Genomic DNA, 20,473 nt, shown 5'->3' with positions numbered 1-20,473 from the left:
GTCATTTGCAGCATTTCAATGTGAGTTTCCTCGCAGGGGGAGGAGTTTGCAGTGGGGTGATTTTCGAATATCTTCACCTCACTGCGGGAGGAGGAGTTTCGAGAGGAGGAGTTTCGAACGGCCGATGTTACAAGGGCTGTTAACCCGTGAAGCGCTGAGTCGGATTCCAGTCTTTTCCAAACCTCGCTCCCGAATCATCTAATAGGCTGATGACCATGGCCCCCTGTGCCTCCAAAGGGAAAACGGGACGTATCGGAAACTTTACCGTCGCCTTTCCCTACTTGCCTTTGCCTTTCTAGGAATCGTATAGAGATGTTAACTGAGTTTTCTTCAAAATACTCGTCAGTGAGGAATTTAAATAAAATCGTCACAAAAGTACAGCCCCCAACTGATCCAGTGAATCCAGCGATTGGATCAATATGAGCAAAAACATCTCTAAAGTCATTGATCCAGTCGGGGTCTGGACATAAATATTGATTTCTTCTTTTAGGAGAAGGACTCGAACAACCAGGCTGCTTCCTCTCCCCGAAGCAAAGTCAAAACAAAACAGCTTGCAGAGTTGAACCTGATTGCCTTAATCACAGAGGGCTGATGGAGAGCTGCTTTTAAGAATCGAGTCTCTTTTGGCTGAGATGCCAGCAGCCCCTTGCCAAAAAGGCACATGTGAGAATCTTGCCTGAACCCCATTAAGGGTCTGGCAGTCTTGGAAGGGTCCTCCAGGAATGAGCAGAATTCTCTGGGGTTTTACACATTGGTCCTGGGAGGGTGAACTAACCTCTCAGCAGGCTTATGGGGAAACCCATGAGAGGAGGCAGAAAGGGGACGATTGAAACCTCAGAAGGAAACGCGCGATTAATCCAGAGTAAGAAAGAGCAGTTTGGAGCTCCAGCTTGGGAATCAGACCCTGGGTGAATAAATTAGCTTTTCCAACGAGGAAAGGAGAGGAAATCATACTTGCTTCCCTTACAAGGCAGGTTCCATGGGGGGGGGGGGGGGAGGGAGTGTCAATTGAGATAATTAGCAATCACCTGGGAAAATTTGTAAGGATGGGCAGGTTCTGGGAGTTTTTGCCACAGTTATGAATGTCATCATCAAATTCCGTTCCTAAGACCCCATGCTACTTTTTTTTTTTGTCAAATAAATAAAACTAAGTTTTCTTTCCCTTCAGAACAGTTACAACACCTAACAAGCCCAGTTTCTGGTTTTGAGCCCAGCTTTCTCTTATTCATCTGGTGGTTGGAGGCCCTTTCGCCCCATCAGGGCTGAAAAAATTTACCAGGAAGGAGCTCTCTTCTGGGAAGGGACTTGGCTTAATGTCTTCAAAGCTAATTCTACATAGATGTAAGGGCAGGCCTGGAAAAGGGCCATCAAAGCTCTGTAAAGAACATTTCGGGGGTGCCTAGGCCTGGACAAGGTCTCTCTTTGACCTTCCCCGTGGAAATCGCAAGGCCACTCTGTCCCTGCCACACACATGGCCATGGTCATATATTGCCTTAAGAATGGAGTCATGCTGTTTAATTTCTCTGCTTCCACTTACAGCAGCCTCCATTCAGGACTAGCTCATAGGGTTGTTTTGACAATTAAGTAAATTAATAATACATAGATGTATAAAGCGATTGATTAGAACCACGCTTGGCACAAAATAAGCACCATATATGGATTTGGTTTTTTTTTCTATGTTACAACTACATCATTTTTCCTTCTTGTTCCCTTCCTTTCCCTTCAGGCCACGGTAGTCAAAATAGTGTGGTATTGGGGTGCCTGGGTGGCTCAAGCTGGTTAAAAGTCTGACTCCTGATCCCGGCTCAGGTCACGATCTCACGGTTCATGAGTTTGAGCCCCGCATCAGGCTCCGAGCTGACAGCGCGGAGCCTGTTTGGGATTCTCTCTCCCTTTCTCTTTGCCCCTCCCCGGCCCGTGCTATCTCAAAATAAAGAAAGAAACTTAAGACAAAAAAAGACAACAACAACAAAACCAGTGTGGTGTTGGCATAAAGACGGACATAGACCAATGGACCAGGATACAGAGCCCAAAATAAACCACGCAGGTCCGGTCAAATGATTTTTCGTAAGGGTGCCAAGACCATTCAATAAGGTAAGGGCAGTGTTTTGAACAAATGGTGTTGGGAAAACTGGGTAGCCATGTGCACAGTGATAAAGTTGGACACTTCTTACTTTCACCACGTACAAAAAGGAACTCAAACTGGAGCAAAGATGTAAAAGGAAGAGCTAAAGCTATAAAACTATTAGAAGAAAAAATAGAAGTAAACTTTCATGCGAGTAGACTTGGCAATGATCTCTTGCACGCGACACCAAAAGCGCAGGCAGTAAAAGAAAAATCTTTAAAAAAGATCTCAGAAAAATCAAAAACTACCGCGCATCGGAGGACACATGTCGCTCAAGAGAATGAAAAGGCAACCTATGGATTGGGAGCAAATATTTTGCACATCCTGCATCTGACAAGGGTTTAGCATCCAAAATACGTAAAGACCCCCTACAACTCAACAACAAAACGACCCGATTAACAAACGAACAAAAGGGAGCACCTGGGTGGCTTGGTCGGTTAGGCATCCAACTTTGGCTCCGGTCATGATGTCACGGTTCATGAGTTCGAGCCCCAAGTCGGGCTCTGTGCTGACAGCTCAGAGCCCGGGGCCTGCTTTGGATTCTGTCTGTCTCTCTCTCTGCCCTTCCCCGCTCAAGCTCTCTCTCTGTCTCAAAAATAAATAAACGTTAAAAAAATTTTTTTAAAAACCCTGCAGGCGGATGTTTATAGCAGCTTTATTCATAACAGCCCAAACCTGGGAGCAACCAAGATGTCCTTCAGCAGGTAAATGAATAAATAAACCTTGACACATCCAGCCAATGGAATATCCGTACTAAGAAGAAATGAGCTTTCAAGCCATGAAAAGACCTGCAGGAACCATAAATGCGTATTAACAAACTATTCCACACTTCCAACTGTGTGTGTTACATTCTGGAAGGGGCAGATCTATGGGCATGGTAAAGCGATGAGTGGTTGCCAGGGATTTGGGGGTGGGGAGGTTGGGGGGTGCAAGGTGAATGGGCAGAGGCCAGAGGTTTTTTTAGGGCCGTGGAATGATTCCATGTTCTACCGTAACGGTGGCTACATGTCATACCTTTGTCCAGATTCAGAGATCATACAACACGGAAAGTGAACCGTAATGTCAACTATGGACGCTGGGTGATGATGACGTGTCAGCGCGGGTTCCTCCTTGTAACGAATGCACCACTCTGGTGGGGATGTTGATGGTGGGGAGGCCGTGACTGTAGGGGGACAGAGGTATGTGGGAAATCTCTGTACGTTCCACTCGATTTTTCTTTGAACCTCAAACTGCCCAACTGTGCATGGCGGGAGAGGCACTGAGGTGGGGACAGGGAGAGGTGGGCTGAAGGGCGGGGCACACGTGTGGAACCCTGGAAGGCTGAAAGAAGATCAGGATGGACACCCGAGAGGCCTTGGCATGCCCTTCAAATGAGGGAAACTATTTCCAGGGCAGTGAGAAGCATTTGAGGCCACGGAGGTTGAGAGATGCATGCTTAACATGGTAATGTGGGCAGATGATTCATTAATTAGGTCATGGGACAGGGTGGGAGAGAGGCCTGGGCAAGAGGTGAGGTGGGGGCAGGGAGAGCGGGAATGAGCGGGGATTATGCCTCTTAGGTTATATTTTATATTTAACTCACACCAGTTCGTCATCCACACGAATCCTGAAATGCAAGGTTTGGTCATTCACAGTCCGCACCTTGTCACGTTTCATGAAATACAGCCATGTGAAATGCATTGCTTACAGCCTGCCTGCACATGGGGAGTTTTCTGAATTTTGAAATATCTGGAAGACGCTGGAAAAGCTTCAGACGTATGGGAAATCTGGCCGGGCCAAATTCTAGGACCTTGGACAAATCACTTTCTGGGTCTCTGTTTCCTTGTCTTTATTCCTCATTCAACAAAAATTTCCTGAGTGTCTGCTGTGTCCCAGGAACGTTCTAGGGTGCCGAGGACCCCAGGGAGACAAGACAAAGATCCCCCCCTTCCTGGAGCTGAAGTTCCAGGGCAGGAGATAGCATGAAACAAATCAGTGAGATGGTTTGGGATAACCAGATTCAAAACACGAGAGGATAATATGAAACAAGAGTGGCTAGTGTGGGAGGTGTCTATTTTTATGACTCTTTTTTTAATTAATTTTTTTTTTTTTTTTTTTTTTTGAGAAAGAGAGAGCAAGCAGGGGAGGGGCAGAGAGAGAGGGAGACACAGAATCCGAAGCAGGCTCCAGGCTCTGAGCTGCCAGCGCAGAGCCCAATGCGGGGCTCGAACCCACAGACCGCGACATCATGACCTGAGCTGAAGTCAGCTGCCTAACCAACTGAGCCACCCAGGCGCCCCTATGACTTTTTTGGATGGAGATAAAATATACATGCAATGTGGTCCACAAACCTTATGTGTACAGCTCCATAGATTTTTTTTTAGAATTGTACATGGCTTTAGTTTTTTTTTTTAAGTTCATCTTTTTTTTTAAATTTTTTAACATTTATTTATTTATTTATTTGTTTGTTTTAATGTTTTTTATTTATTTTTGAGACAGAGAGAGACAGAGCACGAACAGGGGAGGGGCAGAGAGAGGGGGAGACACAGAATCTGAAGCAGGCTCCAGGCTCTGAGCTGTCAGCACAGAGCCCGACATGGGGCTGGAACTCACAGAGTGAGATGATGACCTGAGCTGAAGTCGGATGCTCAATGGACTGAGCCACCCAGGTGCCCCCATTTATTTTTGAGAGACAGAGAGAGGCAGAGTATGAGCAGGAGAGGGGCAGAGAGAGGGGGAGACACAGAATCCGAAGCAGGCTCCAGGCTCCGAACTGTCGGCACAGAGCCAATGTGGGGCTTGAACCCACAAACCGTGCGATCATGACCTGAGCCGAAGTCGGACGCTCAACTGACTGAGTCACCCAGGAGCCCCTCATTTTATTTTTTAGAGAGAGAGAACACCGAGGGGGGCTAGAGAGAGAATCCTTGCTGTTGGAACGGAGCCTGATGCGGGACTCGAACTCACAAACCGTGAGATCATGGCCTGAGCCGAACCGGGAGTCGAGCCCTTCGCTGACTGAGTCACCCAGGTGCCTCCCCCCACCCCTTCAGAGATTTATTTCATATGTACTCATCTGGGTAACCACCACCTAGAGCAAGATAGGTAATGTTAGCAGTGTCCCTCGGACCAATGGGCTGAGCCTAGATGGGAAAAGGAAAGAGGCTTCTCTGAGGATGGGGGCTTTTAAGCGAAGGCCTGGATAACAAAAAGGACCTGGCCAAAGGAAGGGCGATGTGGGCAGAGGGATTAGCAGGTAGAAGGTACTTGAGGTAGGACTGAGGTTTGAACATTCCAGAAGGGAGGCCAGTGTGGCTGGGTTTGAGTGAGAAGAGGTGATGGGGACAGGTTGTGCAAGGCCTTGTGGGCAGTGGGAAGGACACTGGCATTTACCCCAAAAGTCGGAGCCACGGAGGGTTCTGAGCAGAGGAGGGGCAGGACTTGGGTGCTCCCGGGCACCTGTTGGCTGCTGGGGGGGGGGACAGAGCGGGAACTAGGAGACTCAAGCGCAGCGATGAGCAATGATCAGGCTGGACCACGGTCCGGCCACGGAGGGGATGACCGTCAGATTCTGTTTACATTTAGTCTGAGACGCCACCGGGGTCCCAACGTCCTTGGGAGGCACATGCCCCTAGGTTCCGATCTGAGGAGGCAGGTGGGAAAGTGTCTTTCGCCGTGTCCTGTGATGCTCGACGTCTTACCAGGATGCGTCATATCGATGTAGCACCACTTAGGCGATTCAGGAAAAGGTGAAACAGAGCAGTCACGGAAAGACAAATACTGTACAGTTCCATCTGGAGGAGGTCCCTGGAGGAGCCAGATTTATAGAGATAGAAAGAAAATGGTGGTTACCAGGAGGCAGTGTTTAATGAGGACAGCATTTCAGTTTGGGAATGTTTTGAAGGTGGATATGGTGATGGTTGTATAACACCGGCCACCAAACCGTGCACTTAAGATGGTTAAGATGGGGGGGTGGCGGGGAGGGCGCTGGGTGGCTCAGTCAGTGTGTGACTCTTGATTTCAGATCATGACGGCACGGTTTCGTGAGTTCGAGCCCCGCATAGGCTCTGCGCTGGCATCACAGAGCCTGCTTCAGATTCTCCCTCTTTCTCTGCCTCTCCCCTGCTCACGGTCTCTCTCTCTCTCTCTCTCTCTCTCTCAAAATAAATAAATAACCTTAAAAAAAATGGTTCAGGTGGGGAATTTTATGTTATGTGTATTTTACCGTGATGAAAAATTAGAAAGAAAGGAGAAGAAAAATTAAATAAAAATAGAAAGGAAAGAGGAAAGGAAAGGAGGGAGGAAAATAAATAAATGAGAAAAAAAAAAACCCCACATTATGAAAATCTCCTCTAAGCCACGGATGAGACCTTGGCTCCTACAGCTTCTTGCGTCAGCCAGGGTGAGCCTTGGCCTCGGGGTCTAAGTCAAGGGCAACTCGGCCTCCCAGCCCTGTCTTTCAGGCCGCCCCTACCCTGGCTGCCAGGAACCCATGGGAATCCAGGGAGAAAAAGCCCCCGGGAGAAGCCCTCCAGGGGCCCCGCAGACCTGTGCCTGCCCGTCCCATTCTGCATGTCACAACAGTCAGGGGCCTGATGGCCTGGAATCCGAGCTCTGTGCTCCTTGGCTGAACTGACTGCAACTCAAGGTCTTGCGTCACAGAGGTGGGGGAGAGGTGAGGGGGTACATCACACCTGTTTGCAGGGACAATGGATACTTCTAGCTGCCTGCAACTACAGTGCCTTTTGTTTCTCTTCTTCTTTTTTGTTGATGTTTATTTTTGAGAGGGGGGAGGGGCAGAGAGAGCGGGAGACAGAGGACTCCAAGCAGGCCCTGACAGCAGAGAGCCCGTTGCGGGGCTCAAACCCACAAATGGTGAGATCATGACCGGAGCCGAAGTCGGAGGCTTAACCGACTGAGTCAGCCAGGCGCCCCTCATTTTTTTTTTTTAACTTCTATTTATTTAAGTAATCTCTACATCCAATGCGGGGCTCGAACTCACAACCCCAAGATCAAGAGTCACACGCTCTTCTGACTGAGCCAGCCAGGCACCCGGTTATTCTATTTTTAATTGTTTGAAGAACCTCCATATGGTTTTCTGCAACAGCTGCACCATTTTACATCCCTTTCCTTTATTTCTATAAAATCCCGATCCCATTTCAGGCTGTAATGTACCCAGGCTATATTGATCCAGACTCCCTTGCTGTTGCTGGTCGCCCTGAGCCCCAGTTGTAATCAGTGAAGCAGGTGGAAATGCCTGCTCCTGTAAAAACACAATCCTTGAAAGGAGAAATGCTTTCTTTGGCTGTTGACTGTTCCGCCTTCTTCTCCTCCTGTCTGGATGTTACAGCGGTGCCTGGAGGTGTTAGCCGCTGTCTCACCTGCATGAAGGTGAAAGCCACATAATGAGAACAGTTGAGAAGAAACGGAGGTCAGCTCCAGGATCACCTTTTTCTTTTTCTTTTTAAAGTTTATTTACACCCAATGTGGGGCTCAACCTCACGACCCTGAGATCAAGAGTCGCATGCTCTGGGGCACCTGGGTGGCTCAGTCGGTTAAGCATCTGACTTCGGCTCAGGTCGTGATCTAGTGGTTGGTGAGTTCGAGCCCCGCGTAGGGTTCTGTGCTGACAGCTCGGAGCCTGGAGCCTGCTTCAGATTCTGTGTCTCCCCCTCTCTCTGACCCTCCCCCGTTCATGTTCTGTCTCTCTCTGTCTCAAAAATAAATAAACATTAAAAAAAAATAAATTAATTAAAAAAAAAAAAAGAAATTCTAAAGGATAGCTATGAGCTTTCCCAGCATCGCTTGCACAGGAACATGAGCATGTGACCTGGAATCGGCCAATCCTATTCTCACACTCAAGACTTTGACTCCAGAGCCAGGCTAGGAATCCAGCCCCCATGGTCCTTTTGATTGAGAAACCACCCAGGCTGGTTTATGTCATTTGTAAACAAGAATCCCACTGGATAAAATGTCAATGAGACTCAGACTGAATAACAAATGCCTGGGGCTAGAAAAACCACCACCGAGTTACTTCCTCAAATTCTCATCCTCATTGTCTCCTACTTAGACCATTTCTCTGAGGTTGATCTAAATTTTATTTATTTCCATTATGATCTTGGATTACAGCACATGCTTAAATGTAAAAACTTTAGAAAGTAGAAAACATAGAAAAACATAGAAATTACCAAGAAGAGACGTCCTCAAACAACTCAGGATCATCACTGTGTGTATTATTTATTCCTGTAATCTATTTTATATATGTGTAATGTATATCTTTCTGAAATGGGATTATTTTTTATTTTGTATTTACTTATTTTTGTAAAGTTTATCCTGAGAGAGATAGCACAAGTGGGGGAGGGGCAGAGAGAAAGAGGGAGAGAGAATCCCAAGCAGGCTCTGCCCTATCAGAGTAGAGCCCGATGCAGGACTCGAACTCAGAACTGTGAGATTATGACTTGAGCCAAAACCAAGAGTTGGACACTCAACCAAATGAGCCACCCAGGCACCCGAGATTCTTTTGTTTTTCTCAAAAAAATTTTTTAACGTTTATTTATTTTTGAGAGACAGATATATAGCATGAATGGGGAAGGAGCAGAGAGAGAGGGAGACACAGAATCTGAAACAGGCTCCAGGGGCCAAGCTGTCAGCACAGAGCCCAACGTGGGGCTTGACCTCAGGGACCGTGAGATCATGACCTGAGCTGAAGTCGGACGCTTAAACAACTGAGCCATCCAGGCGCCCCGAGATGGTTTCCTATGTACATTATGGTACTCACTAAACTTGTTCTTCTAGGCCCCAAAACGATTGCTCCTTTTGTCCCTGAGTGAAGCTATAGGTGGCCATATGACTTGATTCAGCCAAAGACATTAGGCAGAAGTGTCACCTTCAGGGAGATGCTCTAAGTTTCATTTTCCTGCCTTGGTGACTATGGAGACACCTGTCAAGTCAGAGCCTCCAGGTTTCTGGGTCCCTGGGTAACTACCATTATACGACCTTGTAGTATGTAAAGAAAAGAAGTCACCCTTTGTTGATAGATCCCAATTAGACGGTGAGAATGTTACAGCAACATATAACCAGGTTTCATCATGAGACAATTTTTAAAACTCTTATTCTCAAATAATGATAGATTCACAGAAGTTGCAAAGCAGTACAGAGAGGTCCCATGGACCTTTCCCCCAGCCTTTCCCAATGGTAGGTAATCTTACATATTCTTACATAACCATAGTACTTTATTGACTATGGACATTAACATTAGTACAATACAATTAATAAGACGATAGACTTAACTCAAATTCTTTAAAAAAAAAAGTGCTTAGGGGCACCTGGGTGGCTTAGCCGATTAAGCATCTGACTTCAGCTCAGGTCCTGATCTCACAGTCAGTGAGTTCAAGCCTCACATCGGGCTCTGTGCTGACAGCTCAGAGCCTGGAGCCTGCTTTGGGTTCTGTGTCTCCCTCGCTCCCTGCCCCTCCCCCACTCACACTCTGTCTCTATCTCTCAAATTCATTTATTTTGAGAGACAGAGTGAGGGAGGGGCAGAAAAAGAGGGAGAGACAGAATTCCAAGCAGGCTCTGCACTGTCAGCACAGAGCCCGATGCAGGGCTCGATCCCATGGACCCGGAGATCGTGACCTGAGCTGAAATCAAGGGTCGGACGCTTAACTGACCGAGCCACCCGGGTGCCCCTAACTCAAATTTTATTGGACAATACCGTTTATAGCCCATTTCCCCCTCCTTGTATCATATATAAGCCCTTTCTCATGCCCATAATATGTTTAATGGCTATTCAGTATCTTCTGGATAAACCCTAATGGGTGTTGATGTTGCCTTGTTGAGCACTTTTATTCCCACCAAACCCATGGAAAGGATACCTGTTCTCTACGGACTGTATCCCTAATGATTTCTTTAAGGGAAATTCCTGAGAACGGAGTATAAATATTTTGAGTCATCTTGTCTACCTCCTTTTCGGAAAGCCATATCCAGGTATCGCTGCACTGATGTCAGCCTGCCTGCCCACCGCCTTGCCAACGCTGTGTGTTAGCATTTAACAAATCGTTACCAATTTGCTAGGCCAAATAATAAAAATAAATAAATAAAGTATTTCATCACTGTTTTTTATCTTTATTTTTTACCAATTTTTTTCAAATTTATTCTGAGAGAGAGAGAGGGAGAGTGCATGCGCATAAGCCGGGAAGGGGCAGAGACAGCGAGGGGGAGAGAGAGAGAGAATCTCAAGTACAGAGGCTGCACTGCCAGTGCAGAGCCAGACACGGGCTCGAACCCACAAACAGTCAAACCCACGAACCGTGAGATCATGACCTGAGCCGAAACCAAGAGTCATGCTTAACTGACTGAGCTACCCGGGCCCTCTGGGAAAGAAACGATTTTTAGGATTCTCTTAAGGAGGGCCTATTTGCTTCCTCTCCCAGGATATCAAGGAAGGCAAGAAGGGGCAGGAAAGCAACACTTGAGATGAGGCTCAGAGGAAGGAGATTTGCCAGGTGAGCCATTATGGGAAGAAGAAGGCGCTTGGGCAAACACCAGTGCGCGTGTGGTGTAAAATTTCAGGGTGGCTGAGGTTTAAAGTGCTTATGGCTGGAGAGTTGCCAACTCAGAGGATCTGGGGCTCACATGCACCTAGGAGTTGAGAGTTTAGACGCCTCTGGCCATGTGGGAAGGACAGCCTGGCAGGGAGAGAGTGGAAGCCAGGGAATCAGGGAGGAGCTGATCACACCCGTGATGGTGGCTGCAGCTCGAGGTGGGGGCCAGGGGTGGACAAAGGGCAAGGTGAGTAGATTGAAGTTACTTAGGAGAATGGCCCGAGCTGGGACACTGACCGGATGGTGGAGCCTCAGGGAAAGGGATGACAGCTGAGATGGTCTGATGGGGGCCACTGGGGCCACTTGAGAAGGGGGGCAGTCAGGTGTGGGAGGAACATGATCATGTGGGCCTTGGCCACTTCATAAATATTAACGTTCCCCCCAAAAATGAATGGCCTGGTTGCAGTAGAAATCTTCGAGACCATGACCTAACCTAGAAATCTTCTGTTGAGTTAAACATTGGTGAGGAATTAAGACATGGTTCTTGGGGCGCCGGGGTGGCTCGGTCGGTTAAGCATCCGACTTGGCTCAGGTCATGATCTTGACCCATGGGTTCGAACCCCGTGTCGGGCTCGGGGCTGACAGCTCAGAGCCTGGGGCCTGCTTCGGATTCTGTGTCCCCCCCCCCCCACCTCCCCACTCCCACCTCTCCCCTGCGTGCGCTCTGTCTCTCTCTCTCTCTCTCTCTCTCAAAAATAAACATTAAAAAAAGAAAAGAAAGAAATGGTTCTTATAATGGACAGGTGTCCAGAACCTCACCAGCTTGGAGAAGCTTCCAACTCCATTCTCTTGTCCCCGGTCCTGGGAGTTAACAGCTGTTCCGGACATCGTGTGCTTGGGGTGCATCCTGAGAGAACATTCTCTAAACATTCACGTGGCAGTGACTCGGTTCAGAGGAATGCTCTAAAGATCTGTCCGGGTTACTTAGACCCGTGTCCTCTGAAAACTTGTTTTAGGATGTTCCAGTTATTGCTGCTGCCTAAGAAATCACCCCACAGCTCAGTGCCTAAAAAAACCCAATCCTTTTTATTCTCCCTCACGGTTTCCATGTGCCAGGAATGGGGGAAGGGCTCAGCTGGGCAGGCGTACAGAGCTCGGGGCCGGAGCCTGAGAACTCGGGGGTTGGCTAGGCACCTCTTCCTTCTCGTTGGACAGAGCATGAGCGGGAGGGGGCAGAGAGAGGAAGACACAGAATCTGAACTCACGAACTGCGAGATCCCGACCTGAGCCGAAGTCGGATGCGCAACCGACTGAGCCACCCAGGCGCCCCTCATTGTGCAGATCTTAGGGGGTCTCTCGGCATCAGCTTGTTTTGGCTTCGTCAGCCTCCAGGCAGCTGGCACCTTGGAGGGAGTCTTCCAGCAAACAGGGCGGAGCTGTGGTACCCTGTGTCACTTGCGTTGCACTCTGCGGGTGACCAGCAGTCCCAAGCCAAATTCCAGGGGAGGAGAATTAGACTCCGTATCCAATGAAATCGAATGGGGGAGTTGCAAGGTTCTAGAAGTGCACGTGGGATGGGAGATGTTTGCGGCCTTCTGTCACCTATGAGAGTCTACGTCCCACCTTTTTTTTTTAATTAAAAAAAAAAATTTTTTTTTAACGTTTATTTATTTTTGAGAGAGAGAGAGAGACAGAGCATGAACGGGGGAGGGTCAGAGAGAGGGAGACACAGAATCTGAAACAGTCTCCAGGCTCTGAGCTGTCAGCACAGAGCCCGACGCGGGGCTCGAACTCACGGACCGCGAGATCATGACCTGAGCCGAAGTCGGCCGCTTAACTGACTGAGCCACCCAGGCGCCCCTTTAATTTTATTATTTTTAAAAGTAAACACTATGCCCAATATGGTGCTGGAACTCATGACCCTGAGATCAAGAGCCACACGCTCCACTGATGGAGCCAGCCGGGTGCTCCAGGTCTATACTCTTCTTCTCTATAAAACAAAACAAAACAAAACAAGAAAACAAAAACTTTTTTTTAATGTTTGTTTATTTTTGAGAGACAGAAAGTAACAGCACAAGTCGGGGAGGGGCAGAGAGAGAGGGAGACACAGAATCCGAAGCAGGCTCCGGGCTCTGAGCTGTCAGCGCGGAGCCAAACGCGGGGCTCGAATTCGTGAACTATGAGATCATGACCTAAACTGAAGTCGGATGCTTAACCTCTGAGCCACCCAGGCGCCCCCACTTTTTTCACTTAAAAAATTATCTCCCTTTTTGTTGTCACCATAGAAAATGTAGGAATGCCTGAAGAAGGAAGTAGAACCCTCCCAAGTACCTTTTGGTTTCTTATCTCCCAGTGGGCTCAGAAAGTGCTGAATGCTGCCCAAGGTCACACAGCCTGGAAGTGGCAGGGCCAGGATTCAAAGCCACAAAAATCAGACCTGGGAGGCAGGGGGGTATGGCCTGACAACACTGCTTCCAGGGCTGGCAGTGCAGCCTCGGGGCAAATACATACTTCCCTTCTCTCTGCCTGTTTTCTCATCTGAAACCTGGGCATAACCACCATCCAGCAGGCAGCGAGCAAGCTGTGTGTCCTTAACTTTAGCTGGGCACGTAGGTACCAGAAGCAAGGCTGCATTTCTCAGCTTACTGTGTGGCTTTGTGTGGCCACATGACTATGTTGTGGCCAAAGGGCATAAGAGAGTGATATGTCAGTTTCCAAATTGGGTCTCTAAGGGGCGGGGTGGGGCCTTCTCTTTCCCCTTGCTTCCTTACTGGTGGCTGGAAGGTGGAATGGATAGATGGAGTACCAGCAGCCATCTTGGGCCATGAGGTGACCTTGGACGTATGTCTGGTTGTTGCTAGAGCAACAACACAGGTGGATGGGTTTTCCAACACTGTGAGGCCCCAACTCTAGACTCTGCACGAGATGTATACACTTGTGCCCAGTAATTCAGTATTATTTTGCACTTGGTGTCTTTCACCAACAAGTTATATTATACCAATTCATGGGATCATATGACATTTTGTCATACCAAAGTTCCACTTGTACTTTTTGCTCTCCTCAAAGAACTCATTTTTAAACTGGCCTCATCCTGAATATCCTGAAATCGAGAGTGTGGTGAGGTGACTTTCTGCAAGCACTAAAATAAATTCACATCTATTAAAATAAAGGCAAAGTCATTACAACAAACGAAAAAATGTGGACTTCCAAACCGATGGGAGGGAGGATCCTGGCAAATGCACGCCCTAAAAGCAACAATGAAACTAGACAGGGTTCGCACAGACAACCATTTCAGGATCCTTGAGATTGATCAAACGCATTCAACAAATTGTTTATTGGGGTGCCTGAGTAGTTTAGTCGGTGAAGCGTCAGACTCTTCTTGATTTTGGCTTGGGTCATGATCTTGCAAGTCACGGGACTGAGCCCCGTGTCGGGCTCTGTGCTGACAGTGCAAAGAGCCTGCTTCGGATTTTCTCTCTGCCCCTCCCCCATTCATGCTTGCTCTCTCTCAAAATAAATAAACTTTAACAAACTGTCTTAAAAAAAAAAAGTGTTGGGGCGCCTGGGTGGCGCAGTCGGTTAAGCGTCCGACTTCAGCCAGGTCACGATCTCGCGGTCCGTGAGTTCGAGCCCCGCGTCGGGCTCTGGGCTGATGGCTCAGAGCCTGGAGCCTGTTTCCGATTCTGTGTCTCCCTCTCTCTCTGCCCCTCCCCCGTTCATGCTCTGTCTCTCTCTGTCCCAAAAATAAATAAACGTTGAAAAAAAAAAATTAAAAAAAAAAAGTGTTTATTCAGGAAAATCGGAATGGCAAGTGAGAGCGGTGGGAGGCTGGGATACTTTTTGCCTGCGGCTGCTTCCGGCCAGCCAGGCCAGGACCTGAAAGTCACCGCCCGGCCTTGGAAATGAACAGCAGCAGATTGGAAATAGGTAGGATTCTCCTTGTGGGATGAATGGGAAAGGCCAAGTTCTCCTAACCAGCCTGAGGTTGGGATCCTGGTTGCCACAGACTGGCAAACTGGGCAGCAGTTGAGCGGCCTGGAGAATGAGGCAGCCAGTGACGGCTCCACATACTGCAAGGGTCCAGAAAGCTGCCTGCAGGTGCGAGGCTGCGCGCATGCGCCGAGAGACGTGGAGCGCGCCCCGCCGTTCCAGGCAACCTGCCCAGGGGGAGGCGGCGCGCATGCGCTGAGAAACCCTAAGAGAGCGCGGCAGGAAGCCGAAGCAGGTCCAGCCTGCAAGCTGCCTAATATATACAGGGCCACCAGTACGGAGCCTCTGTGACTCTCAGGTGGCTGTCCCTGGCTAATCTGGAAGCGAGGCCGAACCAGGGGCGCCTCCTAGAGGAAACCTGCTTCAAAACCAAAACCCAAAACTGAGCAGATACATCAGCAGCTACACGCTGTGGGGGAAACACTCTCCAGGGTTAGATCAGTTAATCACTGAACAAAGAAAGTAGAGCCGTCACCACCGAAATTCTTCATGGGGGAAGAGGGAATGACTCAGAGTTGTTACAATATGTTATTTAAAACGTCCATTTTGGGGCACCTGGGTGGCTCAGTCGGTTAAGTGTCCGACTTCTGCTCGGGTCATGATCTCACCGTTGGTGGGTTTAAACCCTGCATAGGGCTCCGTGCCCACAGCTCAGAGCCTGGAGCCTGCTTCAGATTCTGTGTCTCCCTCTCTCTCTGCCCTTCTTCCGCTCACACTCTCTCAAAAACAAACATTAAAAAAAATTTAAAAACAAAAAATAAGTACAAATAAAATGTCCATTTTGAACAAAAAAAAATCGCATGACTTACACTGAGGAAAATGGTCAACAGAACGTTTCTCTGAGGGCGTCCAGATGTTGGGCTTCAAAGCAGCCATTATAAACATGTTCAAGGAACTGAAGGGAACAGTGTTTGAAGAACGAGAGGCAAATGCGATGGCAATGACTCATGAAGAGAGGATCTTAATCAAGAGACGAAAAGCATAGAAAAGAACAACGTAAGTTCTGGACTTGGGAGCTCTCTTTGATGATCTGGGCTCCCACAATGCCCTGGACTTCCCAGGTAACAGCCCGGGCCTCTGTGTGGCACCTGCCCGTTTACATGGCTGTCTTGCCGGCCCCGCCTTGGCTGCAGGCGGGGAGGGAAGGCCCTGAGCTGTCTGCTCTGGGAGCCTGAGCTGCAGATCTGATGGTATGAGGACTGCGCAAGTCCTTCTCCTCCGCCTGGGCCTCGGTGTCCTCCCTGTGGAGTGGGTCCTGTGGGATCTGGTGACGGGAGGACAGGGCCCTGGCCGAGGCGAGGCGCCCTCCCACCCCCCCCCACGCCCCCAAGGCATTCACCACCATGCAGGGAGCAGGGAATGAGTCCACCGGAAGGCAAGGCTGTGAGTTTTCTCATCTGTTTAATTTATTACTGTTTGACATCCAGTGACACTGACATACCCCGCCGGGCCTGCGGACCCCGGCCCCGGCGAGTCTGACCTGTCCGATAAAATACAGTACAAGGAGTGGACGGCTACAAAAACATGCATCCACGGCTTAAACTACAGTGATTCCAAACTGCGGCCGCAACAGTACTGCCGGGAAAGGAAAGACAACCAGGTGTCGCGTGTTCCCCAATTCATAATTCTTTTTTTTTTTTTTTCTTGTTTTAAACAGTTAATGCTGTTACAAACGCTACTGATGCCGGGACGGGGCCAGACACAAACAGTCCTACATCTTCTCTGCCGTATAAATATGGAAGATTTTCGTTTATACAGTTTCCCCCAAGTCTGAAACTACATCTGCTGCTACCCGTTACTGCTAAGGGCTACGCCGCCTCGGCTCTGGAACCAGGGGCCCGGGGTCGAGACTCTGGAATGTTGGGACTCAGTCTTCCTCGCTGCCACTTCCTGAGCGGTCCTGGAGAGGGACAGGAGGAGAGAGCACAAGTCAGCCCTGCAGCCGAGGGCACCCATCCCCTCCCCCAGGGCCTACCTGGGCTCTAAGCACGTTCGGGAACTGAACAGCCTTGGCTGGGTGTGAGGCCAGGGGCGGGGCACCCTTTGGCTTCACCCCCACTGCCACGGCCAAATCTCAATGTCATTTGCTCCCAAGGACTGGCCTCCGCGCCTCCATCGACTCTTCCTCGAGATCTGGGAGGCTCACTGGGCCTTCTCTGCTTCCTCCCGCCACCGTGTGCCTATCCCTGTGCCCCCGACCTGTGGCATCAAAACCACCTTGGTTACGTAAGAGGTCTGCTCTTCTGTGTGAACGGTTTAAACAGCTTGGTAAGGGCCACAAAACGCTTTGCTGGGCAGATGGGGAGCTTTACAGCCCAGACCCTCCTCTCCAGAAACACAGGCCAGCCCTCCATGTTCAGGACACCACTAATGTCCTCCTCATAAGGTCATCATGTATGTCTACAGTCAGATTTACTCCGAGGTAGCAGTTTTTGCTGCTATCCTTGAAAATGGCATGAGAAAAATAGCAACGATGAAAGGGCCCCGAGGCAGTTTCGCTGGGCCAAGCACCATGTAATCTTCCCGACCTCCCTGCTTTGTGGAAGTGGAAACTGAGGCTCAAAAGTGAAGTGAACATCCCAGGTCCCAGCGCAGGGAAGGGCCGAACATCCCGGCCACAGCCAGAGGGCAAAGCGTATCTGAACCCAGCGGGTGGGTCTGCCACCCCCCCCCATGCCCACAAAAATGCCCACCGTGGGCTGGATGCTCCCGTAGCTTCTCCCCAACGCGGAGGGAACGCGGCACCGACATTCCACTCGTGGCAGCGCTCACGGGTCTTGTAATTTCAGATCATGGCATTTTTGTTTTTATCCACTACCATTCTTGGGAGATCATCCTACATAGGCCGGAACGGAGCCACGAGCGGAGGCCTCAGGGTGTTCCCCATAGATTACACAGGGCAAGGGCCTGCTGAAAGCCTCCGCTACCGAGGGTGCTGCGTCTGCTCGGAAAGACAGACGGGGGACAGACTGGTGGCATCTTCAACCCCAGTGTCTCCTGACCCCACCCCCGATACAAACCCGGCATCCCTGGCCTCAGCATGGTGGCCCCGGTGTCCTGGAGAGGCAACGCTGCCCAAGTCGCACAGACTTGGGTCTCGAGCTATGTGCCATGTACGATCCTAAGCCTCAGACTTCCCATCTGTGGGGGGGGCTATTAGAGCACTGACCCTCCCAAGGCCGTGCCAGAGGTCTTGGATCTGGCATGGGGACGCATCTCCCAAGACCCAACTGCCACTGGCTACCTGCTCCTGCTCAGGCCGGGGCTCCGGGGGCTCACCTCCTCCTGCTCCTCTTCACTGTCATCATCGCTCACCACCGGCTTGGCCCGGGATCCGCGGCTCGGTCGCCGTCGGCCCCCCTTCAGCCTATCCTGTGCCTTCTCCTTCCGGCCGAGCTTGATCTTCACTTTGACAGAGCGGGCTGGGGGAGGGACCAGAAAGTGGGGGGAAAAGAAAGACAGATGTGAGCTGGGGAGAGAACGGCAAGCCGAGCCAGGGGCGGCCGGGGACTGCCTGGCTGTGACGTTGGCTTGCCACACCACCCACCGCGGGGACTCACACTCAGACTCGGAGCCTTCCTCCTCGCCCTCCTCCTCCTCCTCGCTCTCCTCGCCCTCACTGTCATCCTCTTTTTCAATTTTCTGCCGCACACTGGTGAACACCGACTGTAGGACGATGGAATCTTCGTAGATCTGAAAGGAGACGTGGGGTTTGAGTGAGCTGGGGTCACGGGCCCTGCCCTCTGGCAAGGACAGCCTGTACAGAGTAGAGGGTCATCTCAGTAACCCTTTCCCAACCAGGTCCTGAGAGAACAGGAGGCTTATGAAATGGCCCCGGAGAAAAGGGTGGGTGTGTCAGTTTAGGAACGGCTACAGGTTCCTTCCTCCCTCTGAAGAATCCCAGAGAGCATTTGCTTTTCAAGGCACTGGAAACACATGTCCCTTGTCTAAGGCAGTGTTTCCCCCAAACTTAGAGGAGTGTAAAATCCCTTTTCCTGGAGGCATCTACCCTAGACACACTTAGGAACAGTTTGCTAACGTGAGGTTGTATGTGTATGTTAATCTCATTGCAGGAAAGAACGTATCTACACAATTCCTGTCAAGGGAGTCCCTAGTGAATTCAAAATAAAATTAAACGTGTACACTGGATGGCTCATAAGGTCATCCTGGATGGACAGGACTGAGTTTATTTCCTCCGATCTGCTTGTTATTCTCTTTGCGCCTTTTAGTAAGGAATACATTGCCTTTTTTTTTTTTTTTTAACGTTTATTTATTTTGAGAGAGAGAGAGTGCAAGAGCAGGGGAGGGGCAGAGAGAGAGAGAGAGAGAGAGAGAGAGAGAGACAGAGAGAGAGAATGAATCATAAGTAGGCTCCGCACTGTCAGGGCAGAGCCCGACTTGGGGCTCAAATTCAAAAACTATGAGATCGTGACCTGAGCCAAAATCCAGAGTTAGACACTTAACTGACTGAGCCACCCAGGCACCCCTACATTGCTTTTATAATTGGCAAAATTGGGGCGCCTGGGTGGCGCAGTCGGTTAAGCGTCCGACTTCAGCCAGGTCACGATCTCGCGGTCCGTGAGTTCGAGCCCCGCGTCAGGCTCTGGGCTGACGGCTCAGAGCCTGGAGCCTGTTTCCGATTCTGTGTCTCCCTCTCTCTCTGCCCCTCCCCCGTTCATGCTCTGTCTCTCTCTGTCCCAAAAAATAAATAAACGTTGAAAAAAAAAAAATTTATAATTGGCAAAATATTCAAAGTTGTTGGGAATTTTTAAAAAGTTTTTATTTATTTTGAGAGTGAGAGAGAGAGAGAGAGAGAGCTCATGAGCACGAGTCAAAGAAGGGCAGAGAAAGAGGGAGAAAGAGAATACCAAGCAGTCTCCGGGCTGTCAGCACAGAGCCCAATGTGGGGCTCTTACTCACAATCTGTGAGATCAAGACCTGAGCCCAGATCAAGAGTCGGACGTTTAACTGACTGACCCACCCAGGCTCCCCAGGAATTTTTTTTTTTTTTTTAAATCAGTCAATTCAAAATGGAGCGAGGGGCAGGCTGGCTTGGGCCTAGCTGTGAAGGTGGCCAAAGCTAGGAGCGGCTGCCCTCTGCCCCAGGCGCCTCCTCACCAGGGAGCCCTCCAGGTTGAAGGTCTGAGCGTTCTGGCACAGCAGCATGACGTCCTTCTCCAGGTCATTGAGGCTGCGATACTTGTGGTTGCGGATGCGCTCCTGCGGGCAGGGTTCGAGAAGCAGCCTTACCTTGGGAATCTGCCTTGTGCCCAGGGACCCTGGGGCCGGGAGTCCCTCTGCCTCACGCGGTCACGGCCCAGTCTTCCGGGTGACTCTGTTTAGACTCGGACGCTCAGGCCCACTGAACACAAGAGCTGCCTGGCCAAAGCCCAGGCCGTGGGTGATCCTGAAGGAGCCCCAAACGCTGGCTGCCCACCGACACGACCGTGGGAACCTCTCCCCCAACCTGCGCTACGGGTCTCTTGAGGCCACGAGGAACCCCAAAAGCCCGTGACTGGGTCCCTGGTCAGACGGTCTGGGTTCTGCCCAGTTTGCTCCTGGTCATGTCTCACACACTCCCCGTAGCTCCCAGAGGGGGATGCCCATGGAAGGTACCGGGTCAGACCCCCCAAACACTAATGTAGGCACATCCCTGCAGAGAAACCCCAGTTCCCACATCCCACGCCAGGGTTACCTTTATCTTCTTGAAGTCCACAGGCTTGCGGATGAGCTCGTAGTACTCGGGCAGTTCCTTGCGGGACGGCAGCTGGATGAACACCTCGCTGAGCTGACGTCCACTACTACTGCAAGGCGGGACACAGTGGGCGTCACTCAC

General features: G+C 50.1%; 1 protein-coding gene across 8 annotated transcripts in view; it reads right to left on the bottom strand.

The window, feature by feature from the left end:
- Positions 1-16,021: 16,021 nt before the first annotated feature.
- The window catches only part of SMARCA4 (SWI/SNF related, matrix associated, actin dependent regulator of chromatin, subfamily a, member 4), a 90,735-nt gene continuing 86,283 nt past the window's right edge, over positions 16,022-20,473 (bottom strand). For 5 of the 8 annotated variants that reach the window (XM_047097138.1, XM_047097137.1, XM_047097140.1 and 2 more), the window contains 5 exons: positions 20,333-20,441; positions 19,756-19,857; positions 18,198-18,330; positions 17,917-18,059; positions 16,022-16,537 (listed from right to left, as the gene is read on the bottom strand). In XM_047097138.1, the coding sequence (XP_046953094.1) occupies positions 16,505-16,537; positions 17,917-18,059; positions 18,198-18,330; positions 19,756-19,857; positions 20,333-20,441 (520 nt within the window). In that variant the 3' untranslated portion in view covers positions 16,022-16,504. Of the gene's footprint in view, positions 16,538-17,330; positions 17,579-17,916; positions 18,060-18,197; positions 18,331-19,755; positions 19,858-20,332; positions 20,442-20,473 lie in introns of all 8 variants that reach the window. The other 3 variants (XM_047097139.1, XM_047097143.1, XR_006965310.1) reach the window with 2 other exon arrangements.

The sequence above is a fragment of the Lynx rufus genome, unplaced genomic scaffold (genome assembly GCF_022079265.1).
Source record: "Lynx rufus isolate CCGP_SWC_20201006 ecotype Redwood Valley unplaced genomic scaffold, mLynRuf1.p SCAF_4, whole genome shotgun sequence".
Lineage (NCBI taxonomy): Eukaryota > Metazoa > Chordata > Mammalia > Carnivora > Felidae > Lynx > Lynx rufus.
Note: the sequence above shows the minus strand (reverse complement) of the source record. Positions and strands in the feature narration are given on the sequence as shown.